This window comes from Tursiops truncatus, chromosome 5 (genome assembly GCF_011762595.2).
Source record: "Tursiops truncatus isolate mTurTru1 chromosome 5, mTurTru1.mat.Y, whole genome shotgun sequence".
NCBI classification, from domain to species: domain Eukaryota; kingdom Metazoa; phylum Chordata; class Mammalia; order Artiodactyla; family Delphinidae; genus Tursiops; species Tursiops truncatus.
This window is the reverse complement of record NC_047038.1, coordinates 29,708,807-29,733,919: the sequence shown is the minus strand read 5'-3', so window position 1 is coordinate 29,733,919 and position 25,113 is coordinate 29,708,807. Positions and strand designations below refer to the sequence as shown.

Below are 25,113 nucleotides of genomic sequence, written 5' to 3'. Positions count from 1 at the left end.
TTGAAACTGCTAAATATGACCAAAGAATCAAGCATTTATCCTGCCTTTGCTACACTAACTTCTTGTAAAAAGTTCTGTCAAACATTAAACCTAAATATAATAAAATTTCTAGATCTAACTAACAACTAACGAAGAATACAGGGGACAGAAGAATATGATCAGTAACATCCAGCCTGGGGGAAACTCTAAAAGGAAAATGATTTGGATTCTCCAAAGGATGGCTTATGAGTGGGAGGAGGGGCTTGGAGAGGAAGGAAGAAACCTCTTAGTTTAAGGAAATCAACCAATGGAAATGTGTGAACCCATCTGGACCAGGATTGTTTGTATTTTTTAGGTCCTTATTAGTTATCTATTTTATATATAGTAGTGTGTATGTCAGTTAGGTCAGGATTCTTAAAAATAAATTGTAATAAAAAAGAACCATTCATGAGACAACTGGAGAAACTGGAACACTCAATAATAAAGAATTATTACTAATTTAGACGAGGTAATGATACTGTGATCGATTTTTTAATGACTACTTTTAGAAATGGTATCATTTCATTCAGAAATATTTGAGTCTGTATTACTTCCAAATAATTTGGGGACAAGGGAGAGGTTGGTAGGGATATAGATGAAATAAGATTAACACTGTTGATAACCGTTTAAGCAGGGTAACAGGTGCATGGGGGTCCTTGAACTCCCTTCTCTGCTTATATATGTTAAGGTTAAACAAAAAACAAAAACAGGGCTTCCCTGGTGGTGCAGTGGTTGAGAGTCCGCCTGCCGATGCAGCGGACACGGGTTCGTGCCCCGGTCCGGGAAGATCCCACATGCCGCGGAGCGGCTGGGCCGGTGAGCCATGGCCGCTGAGCCTGCGCGTCCGGAGCCTGTGCTCCGCAACGAGAGAGGCCACAGCAGTGAGAGGCCCGCGTACCGCAAAAAACAAAAACAAAAGATAAAGACTCAAGGGATGTTGAAAGATCTGTAAAATGCTGAAAGGCATCATTAACAATTTTTTCCTCAAATATCAAAATACTTTAGGTGAGGCATACTGTGAACCTTCAATGTAAATAAAAATGAAAATGCTGCTTTGTATTAGAGAATTCCAACCTGATACATATTGAAATGGAAGGAGTCTTTAGTGACAGAGTCAAATCACAAGTACCTCAAATGTTGCACCCTACAAAACGCACCGAAATAAAGAGTGCATGCGGTGGTAGCAAGCAAAGGAGTATTTCAGTTGCAGGGAGCCAACCTAATGGAGACGTACAGATCATCAGTTTGCAAAAATCCTCCTCCTGCCTGATCATCTTTAATAAGCCTCAAGTGACTAATGAGAGGCTTTTGATGATACCATCTATTTCTCCTTAGCAGTAGAACAGTTAATATGTAATATGAAAAAAGTAGAAATGCTCCTAAATATTAAAATGAATAGGTTTTTATTCTGTAGCATATCTATCCATACCTGCCCCCCTACACCCCAAGCCTAGTTATCAACTTGCTGGTTTTGACAAGCAAAACACAAATAGAACAGGTGCCTTTGTTAGCACTGAAGGTAAATTCTGGCACCTGTTTGGACACCAGCTGTGTGCTAATTCGTCTTATGATTGCCAAATATTACAAAACTACGAATGTTCCTTCAGGCTTCCAGGTGTGGGTCTGGATGTTGGCTGGCAGATGTCCCTGGAGAGACCAGGCCTGGTTCTGACAGCCTCTATGATGAGTTTTAGCCAGTGCAAAGTAAGACTTGGCTGCATAAGCCTGTGCCTGCGAGGCAGTTCAGGCAGTGAGGGTGGAGGATACTTTGGGGGATGCGGAACAAAAACATTCTCTGGTCTAGTGATGCTAACACAGACAGGTGTCCGGTGTCTGGTCACATGCCTGAAAGCCATTTTTGATTAAGTACTAGTCAGTAGCAGCATGCCCACCACATTGGAACCCTACTCTACCATACACTTCCACAGTTTACTGCTGTGGCTTTCCATTTAGCCCTTCATCTATACTTATATGACAAAAATAATGGAGTTGATGCTCTGCTTCTAGTCCTAGGACATAAACTGAATTACTGCATGAACAGTTTGGACAAGAAAGGAGATGGCCTGAGAGCTCTCAAAATTAGAGCCTGAGTACAATGTGGTAAGTTTGGTTGCAATGAAGGCTTTCCCTCTGGACATGGGTTTATTTTACACCCTTAATAATCAAAAATATGAGATGTATGATAAAATGTTCGATTGTTGCTTCTTTCAGCGGAGTCTGATGAAATGGATGGATTTTATTTGGAAAATGAAAAAAAACAAACAAAGAAACCTACCTGAAGACTGCAAGGGTCAGAGACCAGAGCACTAATGGCTTCCTCAGTTCAAACTTCGCCCGTTTGTTCATTAGGTGCCGACCACCGAAGATAAAGGCAGCATACAGAGCAGAAAACAGGAAAGATTTCTTCCTATGAACAAACAGAAAACCAAAATCTTATGAAATAAAGATCTTTAAGCAATTATTTTTATCCATTAGAATTCTATATTTATTCATTGTTCATCAACTTTTATACCACTCTCCTCTTGCTAAGCACCAAAAACATTCTTGGGAATGTGCCCCCTTCACTGAAGAGAGAATGTTTATCCATTTGGCAACATGGCGGCTGTTGAATCCTCTCCTGACAAATTAGGTCATCTGGATTAACCAACCCATATCAGGATAGATTTTCTTTTTGGGCTCTATAACTATAAACATTTCAACAACATAGCACTGAGGTAAAAAAGAAACCTTTTCACTGAGAGAATTATTTTTCAGAGTTTGTTGGACCATTTAGATAGATGAATTTTAAAAAAGGAATTCTTTTTATTGCAAATAAAATATTAGGTGACAGAGTTGTGTCCTAGGACAAGAAGGTCTTTTAAAATGTCATCTTCCTAAAAGGCTAATGATACTAAAAAATGATTTTGGAGAAATACTTGATGATTTGAAACACTACAATTAAGCTACATGACTTAAAGCCCCCCCAAGATGGATTCCTGACATCTTCTCCACCAAGGGAGGCAGGTATTAAATTTCAGTATTATCATCAATAATAGGCCTGTCAGACATCATACAATGCAATAGGAAGAACACAGAACCACCTACAGTACAGTGGCCTAAAACCTTGAGCTTGAATCTCATCAAATATCTGATTTTACTACCTGCTTATAGGAAAGATAGGGGATAAAGCCAAACTTTGGACATTCTGTAGGACAGCTGATTTCTTCAAAATGTCAGTGGTAAGAAATCAAAATCTGGGACTGTTCTAGATTAAAAGTGACTTGAGAGACATAACAATCACAGGTAACAGGCAGAACTTCTTTGGATCCATATTTGAACAAACCAATTGTTTAAAAAAAATCTTTAATAAAATCAGAAAGTTATCAGTCATAGTCTTAAAAGCTCTTATCAGTTAATATTTATGGGTGAAATTATATGTCTTGGATTTGCGTTAAAATACTCTGGGGAACACACAGAACTCAAGCAATATTAAGAATGGAGAGACAACACAAGACTAACAAAAAAGATAATGGAACACAGGGGCCCATGAGTCCTTTTCTCTTTTTGTTAGTCAGATTTAGGTGGGAGTTTCAGTCAGGAAGGTCTAACTAAATAAAATCTGCATGTCCTGCTGGTTTATTATCGTACCAAGGAGAAGTGAACAATAGTATTGATAAAGAACAAACAACACAAAGCTTTTGTAGACTTTGATTCAACAGAAAGTAACAGAGGCTGTGTAAATAACTGAAACATCTGAGTATATCTTCCGATATGATAAAGCAATGTTTCTTTTAAAATGGGTATTCCTCACTCAGGTTAAAATGGAAAGGGCTGAAAAATAAGATACAAGATATAATACAAAAAGCAAAATGCATTAACTGAAGAGCATTACTTGTAAAAGGCTTCATATTTTTTCCCCTAACCACTACCGTGTATTGCTGACTCATGAGCGATCTTATTATTTACAGAAGCATCACTCCTCCTCCAGTGAGTGCAAGTGACCTACCTGGTGAACCCCACCAAATAAAGCAGTGATTCCCGAAATCAACTGGTAAATAGTGTCAAATAAATCACTTCCACCGAGTGTCGCAAACTCTTGGAAACACAAGACCTGGCACACAGTAAGTGCTTAATAAACACCTGTTGAATGATCACGATCTTGTCATATCAAATTTTCTAATGGGGAAAATATCTATGCACCTAGGCACATGGGGGCTCAGTGAACACTAACTGAGTAAATGAACAGTTGTGCTTTCCCAGTAATGTCTTAATAACTAAAGAATAAAATATTCAGAAAGAAACATACCATCCATTTTCTTCCTCCAGAAAGAAAGAGACTATTTCTATATTTCAAAGAGAAGTGGAAATGAGACGATTTTATGGAAACTGTAACTATTGAACATTTCAAGAAGAGAGTATTTTTGGCCATAACTATATTTATTGCTTTACTTCTTTGAAGTTTGCAAGTGTATGGCATTACTTTAAATGTCAGAATCACTGCATTTACATGCATATAAGCAAGGACTCACTCAAGAAAAACAAAATTTAAGAAGTTAATGTAGATAATAGTAATATGGAAAAGTATATATTCTTTTCTAAATTATAAAGGTAATGATAAGTGACAATAATCATGGTATTATGATTTAGGGAGTGATTCCTGTGGGTAGAGATAGTGCTAAAAACCTTTGTTATTTAATCCTCCTAATCATCCTTAATGTAGGTAAAACATTATCTCCATGTTATAGCTTAGGAACCTGGCTTAGAGGTTAAGCAGCCTCAGATCTCCCTGCTCGCCTGTGGTAAACTTTTGGAGGAAAGAAGGGTGTGTCTGCTAAGTTATAAGAATTCCTTAAACCCTCCTCCTGACTTGCAAGGTTATTGTGCAACTTTGCGGCACAATGTTTAACTGTGAAAAGATGAAGAGAAGTCTCTACAGGTTTGGTTCAACTGTCATATTTTCTGGGCGTGGAACACTTTGATCACAACCCTCCTCACCTCCTGCATAACAAATTCACTATATATACCACTGAAAACTCTTCCTTACAATTATTTATCGTTCTTTCTTAAAATTAGTCAATCTAATTCCAAGTTTGGTTATAGTTAGATTAATTCCATTACTTACAGTTATGAACTAAGTTAAGTGACTGTCCATATGATCCCATCATTCTAGCCTAAGGGAAAAATAATGTGCCTTGAAGAACCAGCAAAAGAATAAAAATCTTCTCTCTGTATTTCTTCCTCAAATTTCTTCAGTTCTAGAATGAGAATTAGCCCTAATGGACTACTAGCTTCCTGGCGAGGACCATTCTTGGTTGCATGTTTTCTAAAGATCTCTTTAAGAATCTTCAATTCCACACAGCTAGGACAAACAAGTCAATCAACATAAACATGCAGAATTTGAGAATTGCGAGGGACAAATTTCCTTGTTCTACAGAAGAGGAAATGCGGGGCGGGTGCTGATGACATTGGTTGCTCAGGGTCACATGGCCACATATTGCATATTGGTCAAAACTACCAAAAATTGTAATGGCCGTGATCAAGCAGGTAGGTAAACATAAATCAATTGTCTAGGTTACATCTGGGTCACAGGCAGTCAATAATAGGAACTGATACTTGTTTAATTATAAGTGCTATAATAAAAATAAGTGACTTATCGTATCTTATATAAATCTTCCACTATGGTGAAATTTAAATAATGCTTTGGCAACAGTAGATGGACTTGGAAGGCAGTATGCTAAGTGAAAGGAGTCATATAAGAAAGACTAACACTGTATGGTATCACTTATATATGGAATCTAAAAAATACAACAAAGTAATGAATATAACAGAAAAGAAGCAGAATCACAGATATAGAGAACAAACTAGTGGTTACCAGTGGGGAGAGGAAGGGGAGGGGCAATGAAGATGTGAGAGAGCAGAAGGAACAAACTATTAGGTATAAGATAGGCTACAAGGTTGTATTCTACAACACGGGGAATATAGCCAGTGTTTTGTAATAACTGTAAATGGAGTGTAACCTTTTAAAATTGTATTAAGAGTAAGTAAATGCACAAAAAATAAAAAAAGGTAAATAATGCTTTGGGTTAATTTAGAACTAAGCTTAGGCTTCTTCTAAAAGAGGGAGTCATCTAAGGAAGCATTAACTCTTACCTCTTCAATGGAGTAACCAAAATTTATCATTTATAGATGAATGTTATGCTTTTTCCATTTTACTTAGAAGAAAATTTTTCTTTAGGCAAATGGGCGATTTAAACTATCTTTCCATTCTGGTATCTCTTTGGTAAAGGTTCAGTTATAGTCAAATGAATAATGACTTGCCGCTGGCCCACTTACTATTTAATGTGGATAGATGACTTCCCTAAAGCTTCAACAGTAATCCAATCATACTTCATATTGTGACAGGCCTCCATAGCTGGGTATAATGGTAACACTACATTGTTTTATTATCAGATAATTAGCAATTTCTAGATGGTATGGGCTCTTGTTTAGGAAGTCTTAAATGCACAATCATATAGCACAACCTTTAACTGTAGGTACTTAATACTTTTCAGGAGGTGATTCTGTAGCTGTAATTACGAAGTAACCAACCAAATAAGGATCACGCAAATGAAATACTGATATGCTTTGAGCTTGTCATGCTTGTATTTACGCTTTTTTCCCTTTTACTTCTGTCATCAATGAGAATAATGAAATAATTAGTGAATGTGAATAATAATTACTCCACAATTAATCAAAACAATGGTTTATCCTTTATCCTTAAAGAGCTGGATTTCTTTATCATGGTACTTCGTTCCAAAACATTCCTAGATGCTTTTTCTATTCTGACCTATTCTGAGTAGCTGCTTATGATTTGTATTTATTGTTCTGCCTCACAACACTTCTTAAAGGGTATGTATATATTCAAATGTTTTTTTTTTCCCCCAACTCCTGGGATTCCACTGAAACCAGTACCTAGTAACTAGAGTCCCTTAATGCTCACATCAAGATCTCTGCCAGGTGACCTGCACTCCTTTGGAACTCAGACAAGTTTATCTGAGAATGGCAAAACTTTCATGTGGGTAGCATTTCACATAGGATAATTGCTAATGAGCACCTTGGGGAGATGACCTGAGCTCCTTTATGTCAGTGACCTTGTTTTTACAGCTACTGTGTATGTGTGAGAAACAAGGAGTTGTGAAAGGGAAAATTAAGCTGTGAGGGAGAAAAGGAAAGAAAAGAAAAGGAGACCTAAAAGCATCTATTTTGGCTGATCTACCTGGTACATAGAAAGTTTCCACCTTTCTATGTGTGAAGAGTGAAGCTGAGAAAGTATGTTACTCAGTAAGGCCACATCTCTTTTAAGGTTTCTCCTTTAGTTCCGTTGCTGATTCAAGTCAGAAAATAATTCAAGGTTCTGAAAGTAGTTATAGGACACATATGAATTGCAGACTGTAAAAACCAATGAACAGAAACCTCAATTAAATAGCGTCAGGAGACCAGAAGGGGGCGCTCTCCTGCCCCCGACCACAGCAGAGCCCAACAGGAAGAAGACTCCTCTTCTCTCATGGCAACAACTCAGCCAATGAAAAGCCATGGACTCTGTTTACTACTGCCCTCCCCACTTCCCTTTCCCCTCTATAAGAGCCTTTCTCCTTTCCTTCCTCTGTGGTGACTTGCACGTGGCTTGCCATGGTTGTAGACCCCAAATTGCAATTCTCTGCTGATCCCCAATAAACCCATCTTTGCTGGAGAAATATCTGGTCATCTATTTGTTTGAGGTCAACAAGACCCAGAGACTGAAGGAAATACACTGCTTTTTGCCAACAAGATACTCAGTGGATGTGTATGGTGGTTAAAATTTGATAAGGATATAAAGGAAGGTTTTCTGGTGAGGGATCCCGAAGTTGTGCTCCTGGAGCTCTAGCCAGGGCTGGACTGTGTCACTTTCTTGAGAATTCCACCAAGAGTTCATAGAGGCATTTTTCTATATTAAAAATAGTGGAAAATTTTCAGCAGTTTTTATTCATAAGTAAATTATAACTGGGAATTAACTCTGTGCCCAGAAATTCTGACAAAGAATAGTTTTGTGAATAGTGGAATATGTCCATAATTAATACAAATGAATGGTGACTTTATAATTGCAAGACAAGCCATGACTAAAGAAAAGGGTGTTATTCTAATCTGTTATGTTTGACCCAGCAAATGATGTGTGATTTCTGAGCTTCTTTGAGTTACAAACGCCTCTGCTTCTCATCCTGCTTTCCCCTAGATGCTAATTTAAAGATCACAGATTCTCTTTGTTTAAGGTGAGAAAACCATTCTTTTGTAATTCAGTCTTTCTATTGCCAAAGTAGGTCACAATCAAAGTAGTCACATTAATACAATGGATTTAATGACATGGCTACATATCCTTTCTAGGAAAGTACACTCCTCTTAGGACAGACCGGTTGTAGAATGTTGCTTGTATCTTTCCTGTCAACATATCTTTTTTTCCCCTTGCCACTTAAAAAATATCTTGATAAATTCTGTTTTCTTGTTGACTTTCTTTTTACAACTGGAAATAAGATCTTTGGGGAGAAAATACTTTCAAAATGTGTAAAAAAACACACACATATACACACACACAGCTCCATAAAAAATGCCATCTCTCTAATACTTAAATTGGCCAGATACCAATTAATTACCTTTGTTTCCCTAGATACTTTCAGTTGTTGATGAAAAATGCTGACATCCATCCATCCATCCATCCAAAATTTAATGATGTTTTTCATTTGCAGTGGGCTTAGTATGCCATTGAATGGGAAAAAAAAATCCCTATGAAGGAGAAAATTCTGCCTCTACTAATCTGGTTAGAAAGACAGGAAAAATATGTGTGTTGGTGCTTTGATGTGGACCCTTTAGGCTTTGGATGGCTGGACAGCGGCAAGTGATCTTGGCTGGGAAGAAGCAGTGGTGTTAGGCCTGAGCTAAGCCAGGAGTGTATCAGATCAGGCAGATGCTTTGGAGTGGGGAAGGCAAGGTTGGAAGTGTAGGGGAAAGTCACAGGGTGTGGAGTTCTGAAAACTGCAGCAGAGTTAGGACTGCATCTTAGCTCAAGGTTGCCATAGGTTGTAAGGTAGGTGGCCAGTAATTTGTTACCACTAATAATTAAAGTACATACTGAAATTCGTGGCTTAATTTTTTCTTTCCTCCTGCTTTAAAAATAAAAAAAGAATAGATTCGCTCATGCATATAACATTATGTGACTTGGATGCAAGAAGAAGGGGGAAGAATGACTGATAGTGATTCCACAAAGAGAGCGATGGAGAATGCTGGTTTAAGCCGTGGAGAGCATTGAAAGTCTTAGAGATGGGAGAGGGCAGAATAAAAAAAAGATATGCTCACAGAGAAATTTGGCATTAATGACTTCTATTCCAGCGGGCAGATGTGGCTGAAGTTTGACTCTACTACTCTAAGTCAAAACATTCTGGCATATTCCTTACAACTTACACTGTCAGCATCTGTAGCCGCAGGAGTTACTGAAGCACATGTATGAACTGAAGGATCTTCTTTAATGAATTGCTGCTCTTCCCAGGAATTATCAGATGGGACCTTCTTTAAAGTTTTATTTAAGAATGAATATTCTCCTGTTCCGAAAAAAGTTTAGAAAATGGCTAGGCTAATCATGGCATTATGTCAGTCAAGCTGTGTCCTGAATTGTCACCTAAAGGTCAGCTTTAATCCTGAAGTACTGCATCCTAGAGAGGTACAAGAATATTTTTGTTTTGGAAGACATGGTTTAACCTAACGGATCAGGAAGAATCAATGCCAAAGTTAGAATCAAAGATTTCTGAGGATAGTAAATCAAAGAAAGAAAGAATTCTTTGACAGAGGTTTCTAATCTCCTTAAAAAGAGTAAAGCTTGCCACAATCTCTGAATAAAAATTTAGCCAAAAATGTATCAGTGGTCTTAATTAGACAAATCTCCTCCCACCGCAAAGCAAACTTAAAATGAGCCCTGCATTGACAAAATAATTTCTAGCTTCTGTTTTGTTTGAGAGTATTGCTCTCAATATTCTCATCCTGATTCTTTGGGAATGACTGTCACTTCAAGCTACAATTTTCACATAACTGTCTTATATAATACATCAGCTACTGATACTAGTCATGGTAAAACATTAACTCTAGCGGCCATAAAAAAGACAAACAAACAAACCAGTATGCTCTGAACAGGAGAGGCAACATGCAGAAAGAGAATCCAGAAAGTACTTTCATCAGCAATTCAGTTTCATTGTGCTAATGCCCTTAAAGAAACACCCTTTGTTCTAAGAAACAGAAAGCTTTCATCTGAATTTCCAATGAAGAAATGATCACTTGTTGATGACTTTTAAATATAATAATAAAGATAATACAGAAAGCATACTAGAATTCTGAAATGGCTTCTATTAAATAAGAGCAGTTGAGTGACACCCCTGTCACCAGATTAAATTTTATCTCTTACAGCCTTAAAATCTACTATATAACATAAATGAGGTATTAGTGATTTTTTTCCCCTGAATATGAAATTTTCTTGGGCCAGAAGTTGTACAACATATAATTATGGGCTTGTGTCAAGGCTGCAAGCTTAAAAAAAAATCTTGTCATCCACTCGAACGGCCTGCTGACCATAGAAATATAAAATTAATATAAAATGTCAAAAATATAAAACTAAAACCGAGTCAAATATAAACATCTGTTTTCTGTTTGTCTTTATCCTGCAGAAGCCCGAATGTTCTGTAGATAATAGATTTATCTGAGAGCTGGAGACTAAAACCAGAAGTGAAGAAACACTATAAAAAGCATATGATTATTCACAATGGAATGGAAACAGGATTTCGGGTTTACAAGATTAAATCCAATTCAGACATAAAATGTTCCCAGATTTAAATCAAAATGACAGCTGCACAGATAACTATATAAATAAGCATAAACATACCCAAATCTGAGAGCACTTTCTCTATACTCAAGGGCAAACTGTTTGAACTGAAAGATGATCCATTTCTGTTCTGTTAACTACCTCCTTCTATTTATAAAGAGTTTTAGTTGACATTCATTGCTTCAGACAACTTTAAAGAAGCTGGAAAATACTATCAAGGAAAAAATTACCTGTTTTCATGTTAACTATTGGGTGATTAGATATACCATTGCACTAACTTTCTCCTGGATATAAATTTTGAAAGGGTATTGGGGAAGCGATGAGAAAATATGTCCCAAACACTATTTCTGGATTAGGGAGAAAGCAGCTCAGCAATGGTGAAGATTATTTCATGGTGTAACTCATGGACACTTTTTTGTCACCAAATCAAATTTACATAACAAATGACACCTGAGTAAAAACTAGCAATGACAAGAAGAAGCAATGGCATATTAGCAAGGTAGTAAAAATGGCAGACATTTTTTCACCCATGAGATAGATATCACCTAATTATCCAAGCAAACTCTTGAAAGTAATAATACGGCAAGATTTTGATTAGGGTATTCACACTGCTACTTCAAAATCTGAACTCTCATTCAGTGACATAAATAAGGCCTATAGGCACTAACTTTGAGAAGGTTGGTAATGAGGAAAACTTGCCTTATGAATTGGATTGTATTACTTTTCCACTGTTGCAGAAACAAATTCCCAAATTTCGTGGCTTAAAACAACATGAATGTATTATCTTATAGTTCTGAAGGTCAGAAGTCTGACATGAGTCTTGTGGGGTTAAAATCAAGGTGTTCCCAGGGCTGCATTCCTTCTGGAGCCTCTGGGGGAAATCTGTTTCCTTGCCTTTTTTTGGGCCTGTCCAGATATTCCAGAATAATCTCCTCATCTCAAAGTCCTTACCCTACTCATATCTGCAAAGTCTCTTTTGCTCTGTAAGGTAACATACAAATTCCAGGGATTAAGACAGGGACATCTTAGAGAGACTATTATTCAACCCACCACATGGATCACCCTGAATAATAGGAAGGTCTAAAGCCCTTTTTCTATTGTGACATAGGAATCCCCTACAGATGGCAAACCTCCATCCTTTAATTTTGGTTTGCTAGATCCGAAAGCAGTCTCTTCTCTCCAACTCAAGAAAGCATTTTAGAATTCAAGGGGCTGAGAGGCACACTGTTGTGGATTGTCCGGAAGCCACTCATAAATATATAAATTTACAAATGTCAATACCTGAACTCGTATTAGTAACATATGACTTATCATATACTACCTTCCAATGGACTAGGCACCAAAGCTTAGGATTTCCACTGAAATATATGATATGTTAGAAATTATTAGCATGTATTCAATTGATCCCGACTGTCACAGGTTCTAAAGCGCCATTTTATACTATTTTCAACAACAAAGATTATTTGACTTGTGACCATCCTCTGTATTTCAATCTTAAAATAATATGCTACAGGCTCCATCAAGTACATTTTCCTATTTGCAGCAATCCATTTGTTCTTTACTTTATCACTCTTATGTTGAATCCCTAAAGAAGGAGGCTTCATCTCAAGTGGTCTAATGAACAGCAGCATTTGACACAGACGGTAACTCCCCCTTTTCTGTGACAGTTTCTTCACTTGGTTTCTGGGACACTGTATTCTCTTATTTCTTCTCCAACTCCACCATCTGCTCTTTTTTCATTCTCCTTTGCTGGCTCCCTCTTCATCTCCCCAGGCTTTAAAGTTTGCAGGGCTCTCAGGGCTCAATCTGCAGACCTCTTTTCTTTCCATCTACCCCAGTGGTCCTCAGAGGGGGTGATGATTTTCCCCCCCCAGAGGATATAAGGCAATGTCTGGAGACATTTGCACAACTGCAGGAGGACTGGCTACTGGCATCAAGTATGTAGAGGGCCTGGATGCTGCACAGGACAGCTCTTCGCAACAAAGAATTAATCACCCCAAATGTCAACAGTGCCAAGGTTGAGAAACCCTGGACAAGAGAAATATAAAGAAAGAGATAAAGAAAAGAGAAATCGGAAAACTCAAAGAGTGTGTGTTGAAATGTGATACAGCTTCGAAAAACATGTTCATGGCTTAGAATGACATCACTTTTGTTTCACATACGCTCAGGCTGAATTGCTTCAAACCAATTCCAAGCACAGAGTAAATAAACGCCTGGTTTCAAATCAGCAGTTCTATTTAAAATTGAAAATAAGACAAAACGACCAATTTCGAGCAATATTTCCCTTCATTATTCTAGAATTAGGTTCATTTCTGTCTACAATGGAATCATGGTCCAGCTGCCCTGTGAGGCCTGGAGTGATCAATTCTTACAAACTGTATACCTGTTGTGATGCTACCCTTGCCAAGAAGATCACCCAGAATTGCATTTTATAATATCTCTCCAGGCAACAGAAACGAATAACCTGGAATGAAGAATAGTCACTGCCAATACAGCCCCCTTTTGAAGCAGAATTCCAGTTATTTCCATTCACCCCCTGAGTATAAGAATTCCATGGTTGCCAACGCTTTCCTAGCCCTGGATGGGGAAACGTTGTAAAAATACATTAGACTACCGGGACTTACACCTCTAATACTGATCTTACATGTTCTTAGCCAGTCTCTTCTAAATCATCAAAGTATGACAATTTGACAACAATAAAGGTTTCTGTGACACAAACTTTTTAAACTCTACTTTGTAAATCTCAGAACTATACAAGTAGGTGCTACCATATGCTAAAGGATGCCAATTGTAATGAACAAAATCAGTTGCACCGTTTTCTAAACCTTAGAACAAATTATTTGATTATTTTTATTAGTCACCCTCAGGCCTTTGGTATCCTGCATTTCTGCCATGTTGGGAGACACTGATCCTCTGATGATTGTGTACCAAGCTGAATGAGTTGAACAGGAAGCTGCTCTCTACTATGTGTGTGTCATCAGTTTCTACATGGGGAACCAGAATAGAACCTGCCAGGGTGGCCAACACTGGTTTAGGAGCTTTTAATCTTTATATCTGTGTTCATCATTTCCCACAGAGACTTTCACTTTGCTTTTTTTTTTTTTTCTTTTCCCCCCTTCAATTACAGGATCGAAGCTAAAAATGATATGATAAAAATTCCTCTTGGGGAAAATGTTTAATAGAAAAATCTCAAGGTCTATCAAACACACACAGAAACGAAGAGCACAAATCCCATTTCTCCAGAAAGTGAATTTGTTTCATTTCTAAAGTTTCTCTTTACTACTAGGTTGTGAGACAAGAATGATTTCTTCTTCACTTGCATGGCAGGTGAATCCTGAGACATGTCTAAGGTACGGCAGGGATTTATCAAGCATGGGTTCTGAGAAAAGAGATTCTTAAAATAGCAATGCCCAGAGCACCCTTTCCTTCAACCAGACAGTTTCAGAAGGAAGTAAAAATGCTTAAGGAGAAGGGTGTGTATCTGACTCATGGTTTCTTTGAAAGCCGGAAGGTTAATGTGTCTTCCCATATTCCCAAGGGCATTCCCTTTGGCATTAAGAGGGACTGTGTCCTTGAGAGTATTCACGGTGGCATGCACACACTGTGTTAATAGACAGCCATCACTCTGTAAACCTCAGCCTTTGCTTTCACTATTCTCTTTTCTTATTTGTCAAGACCAACTTACTAAGCAACAAGATTTGGGATAAAGAATATTCTTTACTTAGCTATGTTTACACATAAAGGTCCCGCCTGTCCCACTCCCCATAAAAAAGTAAAAAAAAAAAAAAAAGATGTGACAAGTGTTTATTCAAGATGTATCCTTCAGTCTAAAGCATTTTTGAGCCAATCTGAGAAATTCTAGATGCCTACATGCCTACATGCCACAACAACATTTAAAAGTTTTACTGAGTATCCACAGTAGATCTCTAGTACATGAATTTACTGCTCCATGATAGACACAAAGTTAACACTGGCTTGGAGTGCACATTTGTGCACTGCTCCAGGACACTAAAATAGAATGCTTTTCAATTTGGTCAAAGTAATAATAACTTGTTTAACTGAGAACTTATTGCATTCCAGGCACTGTTCTTAGTGTTTCGAGGACTTGTTATATACAATGTCTCATTTACATTTCAGAGAACCCGTGATCATGCCCATTTTCCAGACCAAGAAACTAAAGAACAAGGTTAAATACCTGTACAGAACCCAGAGATTTTCAGTGATAGTGCTGGGAGTTAAACCCAGGCAGCCAAGTGTCAGCCCTGTGCCCTTAATCGCTACACTGGGTTCTTATCCAGAATGTTATACCTTCCCAGTTGGTTCCTTCAGCAATAGTGTATCATCACCTTTCCCAGCTCCCCATCAGTCTTTCTGACATTCACAAACATAAATAATCACTTACTGTTGAAATCTATTGATTCTTCAAGAAAGTATTCCTTTAAGTCATATTCATAAGGCTATTGATTTTAACAGAGAGAAATAAATTGAAGAAGATAAACTAAAAAGCAGTGCCCTTGCTTAAGTGGTCAAAGTCTCCGGAGAACACATCTCAAAAAGCCACTGCATGCTAGAAGCTGACTCCTTTTCCAGTCTGATGCTTGCCTACTCTTTTTGTATACTGACAGGCATATTCCCTGGGTCACTTAATGGCTGGGCATACTTTGGCATATTACACAATCTTCCATGTGATTTCTTTGCAATCTTTGACATAGTACACAGTCTTCTGCCTTTGTATCTTCCTACTTAGACTGATTTACTGTGTCCTTCTAGCTGTACAAAAGGACTTGCCGTATTCCTGTGCTTTCAGCTCGTAGAATCTAGTATTGAAAAATTATTGAGGACAGGTGTACAAGACTACATCTAAGAAAATGTAGGCATTAAATCATACAAAGGCAAGTACTTTATATTTTCCAACCTCCTTGTTTATTTGAACAGGAACGTCATTAATGTAGATTATAGGCTCTAGAGAATTTTAACAGATTTGACCATTGTCTCCCAAACTATGTCTAAATGCTTTCACATGATTCAAATGATCTTACCTCTGACTACTCTGAAATCATGTCTTATAACTTCTCCTGGAACATCCTATGCTACGGCCATACTGTGATTTTCAAAAGACATCACACCCCTTGCCCACCTTGTCTTTCTTTACACACGCCATTCTCACCACTTTGAACGCCCTTCCAACCCATCCTTGTCATTTTGTTGATCTTTGTGAAGATATTCCCTGACTGCTTCTAGGTCAACTGGATTTAACCTTTCCTTCATCACCTCTGTGCTTTCTATACACCTTTTGCCTACCTATTATAGCACTTAACTCTTCATATTTCACACATAAATTCACAGGTTTGTAATCCTGAAAGCTAGGAACTGTGTCTTACTCAGTTTTTTACACCCAAGGCCTTATACTACAATGCTGGCCTAAAGTGGGCTCCTGACATGTGAGTGGATGAATAATATATTGGCTATTTTAAAGATGTTGCATTTTGGAAATACTTTAAGGAAAAAAAAAAATATATATATATATATATATATATTAGTGGGAGACTAAAGAAGATAACCAATGCTGAAGTCATCTATGAATCTACGCTTCAAACTCACTTGATTCTAAATCTAAATGGTAAAAATTATATTTTATTATAGTTTTGTTTACCTCAAGAGCTGAAAGAATCCTACAAGTTAGTTTCAATTCTACTATCGTTTTTTAAACCTCTCTTTGGAAATATGGTTCTGTTTCTACTGAGGCAGGCTGCTCCGGGAGTAGTATATTGTAACAAGTACCTGCTCAGAAATACTGGGGAAGCATCATCGAATTTCTTTACTTCTTGCTGCCCAGAGACCCACATATTGCTTTCTCTATGTAATTGTCTGCATAAAATAAGCAAAGACAGAACAGACAAAGTGAGAGCGGCACTGTGATAGCATCACTTTCCACCCGATGACTGTACCCTCACCTGCAATCAATAGAATCTTGTTATTTACCGATACATTTCCAGACCGACTCTGAAAGGCCAGGCTTAATCTGAAAGCAAAATAATGCCAACAACATCATACTATTTTGATGATAAATAAATCATATTAATTTTGATCAGGATTATTACATAAACCAAGAAAGCTCTAAGATACTATTTAATGCTATCAACTGGCAATGAGGGAAGTGATAATGCCTGATTCAGGTGAGGATGCAGAAACTCATCTGTTTTGCTGGCCAGAAGGTAAAGTAATATAGCTCTTGAAAAAACAATTTATCAAGAATTCTAAAAGATCCATAGCTTTTAATCCTGCAATTCTACTTCAAGGAGTCTGTTTGAGGCAAACAATCTTTAATATGGTAAAGGAAAGATAATCTCTACAGTGCAACAGTGAAAAAGTAACTAGATCTCTAAGAGTCAGGGATATGCTATGGTATGTCCACTCAAAATACTATTACACATAAAGAGTTATATAAATTTAGAGTTACATAAAGTGTATATGACTTTAATAACTATGGAAGATAAAAGCAGAATGTGGGGGCTTCCCTGATGGCGCAGTGGTTGAGAATCTGCCTGCCAATGCAGGGGACACGGGTTCGAGCCCTGGTCTGGGAAGATCCCACATGCCGTGGAGCAGCTAGGCCCGTGAGCCACAACTACTGAGCCTGCGCGTCTGGAGCCTGTGCTCCGCAACAAGAGAGGCCGCCATAGTGAGTGGGCCGCGCACCGTGATGAAGAGTGGCCCCTGCTTGCCACAACTAGAGAAAGCCCTCGCACAGAAACGAAGACCCAACACAGCCATAAATAAACAATAAATAAATTAATTAAAATTGCAACCTCCCTTTAAAAAAAAAGGAAGAGAGGGAATGAGATCTAATCCACAATCTTTAAAAAAAAAAAAGCAGAATGTGGTATAATTACATCTTGGAAGAAGAAATACCCCTCACTCCAATTTTACAGTGGTTATTACTGGGTGGCAGGATTATGCATGCTTTTTTTCTCCAATTTACTTTTATGTACTGAATACCTTTTTCTACTAGTTTAATAACAAAAGATGAAAATTTTATATAATAAATGTTTAAAAATGTTTAAAACTTTAAAAGTACAAAATGCTAACCAACACACCAAGCATTTTGGTGGTGGTTGCATGATTATATAAGATTACACAAATTTTATTCCATATACTTCTGCACATGTCTTATTGGAAGATACCAGTGTAGTCACCATCATATCTACTGGAGTCACAAAGACCTGGATTTCAATCCTGGCTGTAAGTCATCATATTGGCTCTGTGATCTTGAGTAAAATACTGTACATCTTATCTGCCTCAGTATCCTCATCAAAAAAACTGGGAAAGTAACACTGCCTTCTCAGGCTTGTTGTAAATCATCAAAATACTGTACCTGGCAGCATCTGACACACTGTAAGTCCTCAATACATGGTACCTAATACAATTGCTTATTATCGGGGGGAAAAAAATAGATGTTTGGGGCTTCCCTGGTGGCGCAGTGGTTGAGAATGCCAATGCAGGGATGCAGGGGACACAGGTTCGAGCCCTGGTCTGGGAAGATCCCACATGCCGTGGAGCAGCTAGGCCCGTGAGCCACAACTACTGAGCCTGCGCGTCTGGAGCCTGTGCTCCGCAACAAGAGAGGCCGCCATAGTGAGTGGCCCGCGCACCGCGATGAAGAGCGGCCCCCGCTTGCCACAACTGGAGAAAGCCCTCGCACAGAAACGAAGACCCAACACAGCCAAAATAAATTAATAAACTCCTACCCCCAACATCTTCTTAAAAAATATATATGTTATAACAGACTCAAACGCCAAAAATCAGGCTGGTTGAGTCTCTATGGCCAAAAGCATTTCAAGTCCTGTTTAGTCATTTTAAAGGTATACATACCAGAACATCTGTGAATTTGATATTAGCCTTTTGTGAGTACCTTGAAAATGATAAATAAGCAAAACTGCACTATCCAAGTTTGTAATATACAAGAGCTTTTATGAAAACACATCATTTAGATATCTCAGCTTGAGTATGAAGAGCGGTAACATTGTGAAACAATGATCTGAACACTATTCTTACAAAAAGTCCTAGACAGGACACAGGACATAAGTTTCTTAGATGGTACACACAGGTCACTCTTGAACTGAGCTGAAAAGTACTGGCCCAACTAAAAGTATGTTTAGAAATAATAACAATTAAAAGCGGCTATAAATAAACCTTCTAAATTAGGTTTTTCTTTTTCTTTTTTTTTTTTAGGTGGAAAGGAAAGTTTGCTTTATTTCAGATGCCTGCAACTAGAGGGGGTGGTGCGGTAAATTAGATATTTCTAAAAGAAAAACTTGTAAATGTTATGGAAGATATGCTTTTTTTTTCTGACCTATTTATAGTAGGAAGAAAAAGCAGATCCTTTTATAGTCATTTAATTACTAGGCTACCAGTAAAGAAAAGAGTTGAATTTGACCATTTGGCTGATTTACACTGCAGTTAAAAGGCCCATGGAATGTTAGGATATTAATATTGTACAATGCTCATTCTTTGTACAACTTACAGTATTTTCACAATAAAAAATGTTGATTGCAGCAAGTCTGAGCTGAGATCAGTTGGCCATGCAGCCTCACGGGTGGATATAACAATGCTGTATTGTGAGGTTGCTTCTGCCTTGGTGGTGAGAGGCGAAAGCAAACCTGGCCGTGAGGTGAAGTTCTGATCTAACCCAGATTTGTAAAACTGGCATCATTTCTTGGATGTCAGCAGACATTCAAAGGATAACCGCAGGATACAGATACGGCACAATCTGATTATTCCAAACCAGTTAGTGGCCAAGAATCGTCCCTCAATTCTACACACCTGGCATTGGGTGAACCTGGCTGATCATGAGCAAATATCTATCAGCTATTTGACCTCTGGTGCATCTTCTGCTTCGGGTCAGCAAAAGCTGATGATCCTAGGTAATTGGTTTTCAACTTCTAGTCCTGCCTTTCGCCCATAACTTCCCTTAGAGCTTTATACAAAAAGGGAGCACCCAAGGGAGTCTACCCGTACGTCACAAAGGACTGAAATTATGAAAGGGCTTTGAGAGGCTCCTTTTCTCATCAGTATCTGCCTCATTTGACTCCTACTGGCTGCTTGGGGCAGGGAAGTGAGCAGCTGGGCTAGAATTCCACTCATCAGAACAGTCGAGGGGCAGAGACTGGACTAGCAGTTCTCAGTACAAAGTAGCTCCAATAAGATTTTTCACCTCAAGAGTGGCATGTGATGCCAAAATCTAATCTCTATTTTTAGAGTTAAATCTTTCTCCCACCTACAAACTCTTTGAGTAGGTCCAATGTGAGGTCTATCAGTCTATAATATTCTCATTAAAGACGCGGCATGCATATGACCATGGGCAAAACAGCCTTGCCTGACGGTACATGGGTGGGCACTGTGATCAAGAATTCTTATCCGTAACTGCATATGATAAAGCAAAAGACCAGAGGTTTGGGCTTCCCTGGTGGCGCAGTGGTTGAGAGTCCGCCTGCCGATGCAGGGGACGCGGGTTCGTGCCCCGGTCCGGGAAGATCCCACATGCCGCGGAGTGGCCGGGCCCGTATGCCATGGCCGCTGAGCCTGCGTGTCCGGAGCCTGTGCTCCGCAACGGGAGAGGCCACAACAGTGAGAGGCCCGCGTACCACAAAAAAAAAAAAAAAAAAAAAAGCAGAGGTTTTACCTAAATGACACCAATATGATGACTCCTTTTTTTTCACATTAATTTGATGAATTTTAGGGGGATAAATTGACTGAATTAACAATTTATGTCATATATTCACTGAAGTTTATATGGCATATGTTCACTGAAAACGTATCTTATGTCTGGTCTTAATAGCTTCTCCAAGGAAGAAAAGTTGTACATTTTGACAGCACAAATAACCTCACAGAAAGAGAAATTTTCCATATTCTTTTCCGACTCCATTTGGAACTCCTGATTATTCATTCAAGAAGTACTAATCAAGCACCTACTGTGTGCCAAGCACAGTTCTAGGCTCTGGGAATACATCAATGAACAAAACAGACAAAAAAGCCTGTACTCATGGAGGTTACACATCTGCAGACAGACAATAAATAAGAAAATAAGTAATAAGATATGTTACAAGATTATACATACGATGGAAAGAAGAGATGGTAAAGCAGTGTGAGGGGAAAATAAGGCGGGAAGTGAGGGACAGACCACAATTTAAATAAGGTGGCCAGGGCAGACACACTGGGAAGGTGAATTTGAGCAAAAGACTTATGGTAAGGGAGTGAACCCCTCTGGAAAAAGCTAGGCAGAGAAAAGGCAGAGAAAAATAACACGGGCAAGAACTGTCTTCTGTGTTTACAATGACCGGGTTCTGCTAATTTTGCCTTTGGAAATTTCAGTATACTGAGATATCCTTTGAGCATGTATCTCTAAGTGTATATCTGAACAATAATTCTGCTTCTTTCAGTAAGTTTTCATCTATTGATAAATACAGCTATGTTTGCATAGTCATAAATATTCAGGAAGAATGAGCATAAAAGTATCTAGACTATGGTAAAGAAAGTTTATTAATTTGCATAAGCAAACAACATTTTATTTAGGGGGTAATTATAATTGTAAATCTGAGTTCCTAAGAAATCCCCAAACTTCTCAGTTTCTGATCTTTTGTGAATTAAGTTAGTCTGTAGACAAAGATTATGAGGTACCATGGTTGAATCTTAAATTAAGACAGATCTAAAGTAGCTTGACACTAGAGATGAATTTATTTAGTCTTTCTCATAAAGAAGATGTGTAGTGTTCTTTCGGGATTTCCTCCTGCAAACCCAAACCTGAATATACAAAATCAAAAGCTGGTTCTTCAAAAATTGACAGGATTATTCCCAACTAGAGACAGAATTTGATTTTCTACAAGCACATTAATTCTGCTTCACTGGCAAACTGGTTTTAGGTCCAAGTGGCAAGAAAAGGGATAATAATTCCTGACAAGGACAAGGAAATACGTTTTCCGTTTTTTTCCTGAGTCAGCAGGGGGATGTAGGACACAAGTGGCTTTTTAATGTGTAGTTCTCTAAATATACATATAAGAAGCAAAGCCCAATGGTACTGCGGAAATCAAAGCTTTAGAAAAAGAGGCAAATAAAATGAATAAAATATGACTTTAAAACTAAAAAAGGAACTAAGCGAATTTCTTTCAAAACACACTGTAGCAACTATTTCCATTAAAAAAAAAAATTAGGCCTTTTATTCCAGAGCTTAAGTGAGTTGCAGTTAGGTTTTAAATTTTCGACCAAGTAATAACGCTATATACACTATAACCTAATCCCAATTTTAGGAAGTTATCATAACACTCCAAATATAAGGTATAGCCGTTTCTTTAAAGGCCAAAAACTTACTTTTTAAAACACTCTGTATTTCCCTAGTTCATCCTTTCTAATGTCGCAAAAGATATCTTCACATCCTTACAGAACTCAGATCTCTCTGCCTGTGAAATGAAAGGCCAAAACTATATTAATATATATAAAGAAACGGGTGGATAAAAGTTAATTTTCTTTATTTACTTTTTATTAAAAAGTTACATTGAGATGGTTGATTTACAGGTAAGTTTTATTTTCCACTTGTGTCTATGCAACACATATTTTAAAAGAGGATATATTTATTACTTTTTTAATTAAAAAATAAAAATATAAGTTTTAATTTGAGTGAGAAAAGAGAGCTAGAGATTGGGAGTGAGAATTAGAGATTGAGAAAAACCTGCTAAAATGAAAGTCATAAACAAAAAATGTCAGATCCTAGTCTGAGTTGGGAGGGAGCAGGGCAGACTCAAAAAAGGGAGGGAGGTGGTGTTTCTTATGGCGGCAGATTCCCACCTCCCTAATCTTCTGAATCTAGAAGAGTCCTGTGGTCTGAATGTCTTGTACCCTTTACAATTCATGTTGAAATCCTAACCTCCATTGTGGTATGATAGGAGGTGGGGTCTGCGGGAGGTGATTAGGTCATGAGGGCAGAGATCTCCTGAATGGAATTAGTGCCCTTATAAAAGAAAGCTCCGTGAGAGGTTAAAGACAGAACACGACCTTCTAGGGAGCAGGCCCTTTCCCCACACTGAATCTGCTGGTGTCTTGATCTTGGACTTTCCAGACTCCAGAATTGTGAGAAAACGTTGTTACTTAAGCGACTCAGTCTGTGGTATTTTGTTATAGCAGCCTGAACAGACTAAGAACAAAAAGTAACCCTAAAAGTCTGCACTTCACTACGACTCTTACAAGACTTTTAGACTTGAGCTCGATCTACGTCAAGATCATCATGATTACTGAGCTCCCTGTCTTCAGCCACCACCATCCCTCCGGGTTCTTTGATTCCCTGCCTCAAAGATAACATAACTGTAAGGCACATCAAAATCAATTATGTCCTACAATCAAATAAAAAACTTCTGGCTAATATCATATTTACAAAAAAAATATCAGTGCATTACAACTAGCAAAGACTTTGACAAGAGAGGAAAACTGAAAGAAAGGAAGAGTGGCAGGCAACCTCTTGTACTCTGCGTTAAGAACAGAGACAGGACATTGCACTGTAGCTGCTTTAGGACTCTGAGGATGAGAAGGTAAGCCTACATCTCACTAAGCTTCTCAAGATTCTCATTTATGTGAGCATTTAACAAACACATTAATCTAAAATTCTTTGCCCTTTCACTCTACCCATCTGTGAGTATAGGGAATGCAGCAAATTGTAATATTTCCTCATGGTTTTGGTGCTTATCGTGATCTTAGCATAAAATTATGCTCCCTCCTGTGTCAACCAGCGGCATGTAATAATGTCAGTTTCAGGACTAAGAAAACATTCACCCATTTTCCCAACCAACAGGGCAGAACTTGTAAAGTTCTAAGTTCCCGTGGAACACACTTATGAAGATCCAGTAAGTATGTGAGTGATTACCAAGATTTTACGTTATGAATTTTATATTCATGCCTCAAAGGTAAAATAAACCTTTTTAACGTACAGGTTTATCTTGCTCTATACAACAGATTTACTCCCAGAAAATTGTGTATAAATTGTTTTAAACTAAAGTGTATTTTGAGAAAGTTTGGGGAGCGTCCCTACTGAAGAGAAATTTCATGATTACTTGTAAAGATCGAATCTTGTTATTGTATTGTATATATTTTCTCAGATGAGGCACATCTAGACTGGATTGCTTTCACTTCTCGCCACATGAGAGGAAGGTACCCAGAGTCATCGCCTGGAAAGTCCCTGAGTCTCTCAAGAGATGGATCAACACCAGGGCAAACATTATAGTAAGCGATGTGCTCCACAGATGTCCTTCGGTTGGAACCCTAGTTTCAATGGATTGGATCCTTAGGGAAGCTGTCTGAGGATGGCGGTATGACTGAACTGCCAATCACAATGCCCTTCTCCCTGGCTCCCTTCCAGCAATTGGTCTAGGGGTAGTCATGTGATAGAGTTCTGGCAATGATGCATAAGCTGAAGTGGCCAGATGGGACTTCTGGGGAAGCTTGCTTGATTTAGCTGACACACCCTTTGGAGTTTTGCTCCTTTGCACATCTCTTTCCTGCCTTGTCACAGACTGGATGCCTGGTGGCAGCCATCTTATAGCCATGAGAGAGAAAGCCAGAGGCACAGAAAGATGAAATGAGCTTGGTTTCCAGATGGCATCACTGGGCTGCTTCATCAACTCTAGATTGCATGCTCCGGACTTCTGTTGAATGAAACAAGGAAATCTCCATACTTAATTAAGGTTCTATTTGTTAATTTTTCTGTTAGTTCGCAACATACTCTTAATGAATATTCTGAATTTCTATTCAAACTTCTCTGAATACAACGTACGAAGTTCTTTGCTACTGAAATACATGGCATGCTGCAGCGATTTAATAATGTGGGTGGCAACAAGCAAGCCATTACCTCTAAAATGTAAATGTTTGTATAGTGACATGTGTAGAGGCTCCTTCTATAAAAGATGCTAGGCTACCTGATCTATTGTGTTGTTACCAAAAAACAGCAGGAAGACAGGAAAACAAAACCCCAGAACTCTCTACATCCTGCCTAGGCATTTTGGCCACAATTACTCTCACTTAGTTGAGCTTGATTGGTCAAGTATTAAAAATGACTGAGCCCCGAGTGCTAAAGCAGGAGCAACACACTGGTCCAAGGGAATAACTGTCCAGAAAAACAAAAGGATAAAATGCTTTGTGGACAATTTTGGGCAAATTAAAGTTACACAATAATAAGCACTGCACAAACTGGACAAAAGCACTGG

General features: G+C 38.3%; 1 protein-coding gene across 10 annotated transcripts in view; it reads right to left on the bottom strand.

The window, feature by feature from the left end:
• ELOVL6 (ELOVL fatty acid elongase 6) overlaps positions 1–25,113 on the bottom strand; it is a 435,739-nt gene that overhangs the window by 52,604 nt on the left and 358,022 nt on the right. For 9 of the 10 annotated variants that reach the window (XM_073804980.1, XM_073804977.1, XM_073804979.1 and 6 more), the window contains one exon: positions 2,294–2,425. In XM_073804980.1, the coding sequence (XP_073661081.1) occupies positions 2,294–2,425 (132 nt within the window). Of the gene's footprint in view, positions 1–2,293; positions 2,426–22,234; positions 22,324–25,113 lie in introns of all 10 variants that reach the window. The other variant, XM_033856777.2, reaches the window with a different exon arrangement.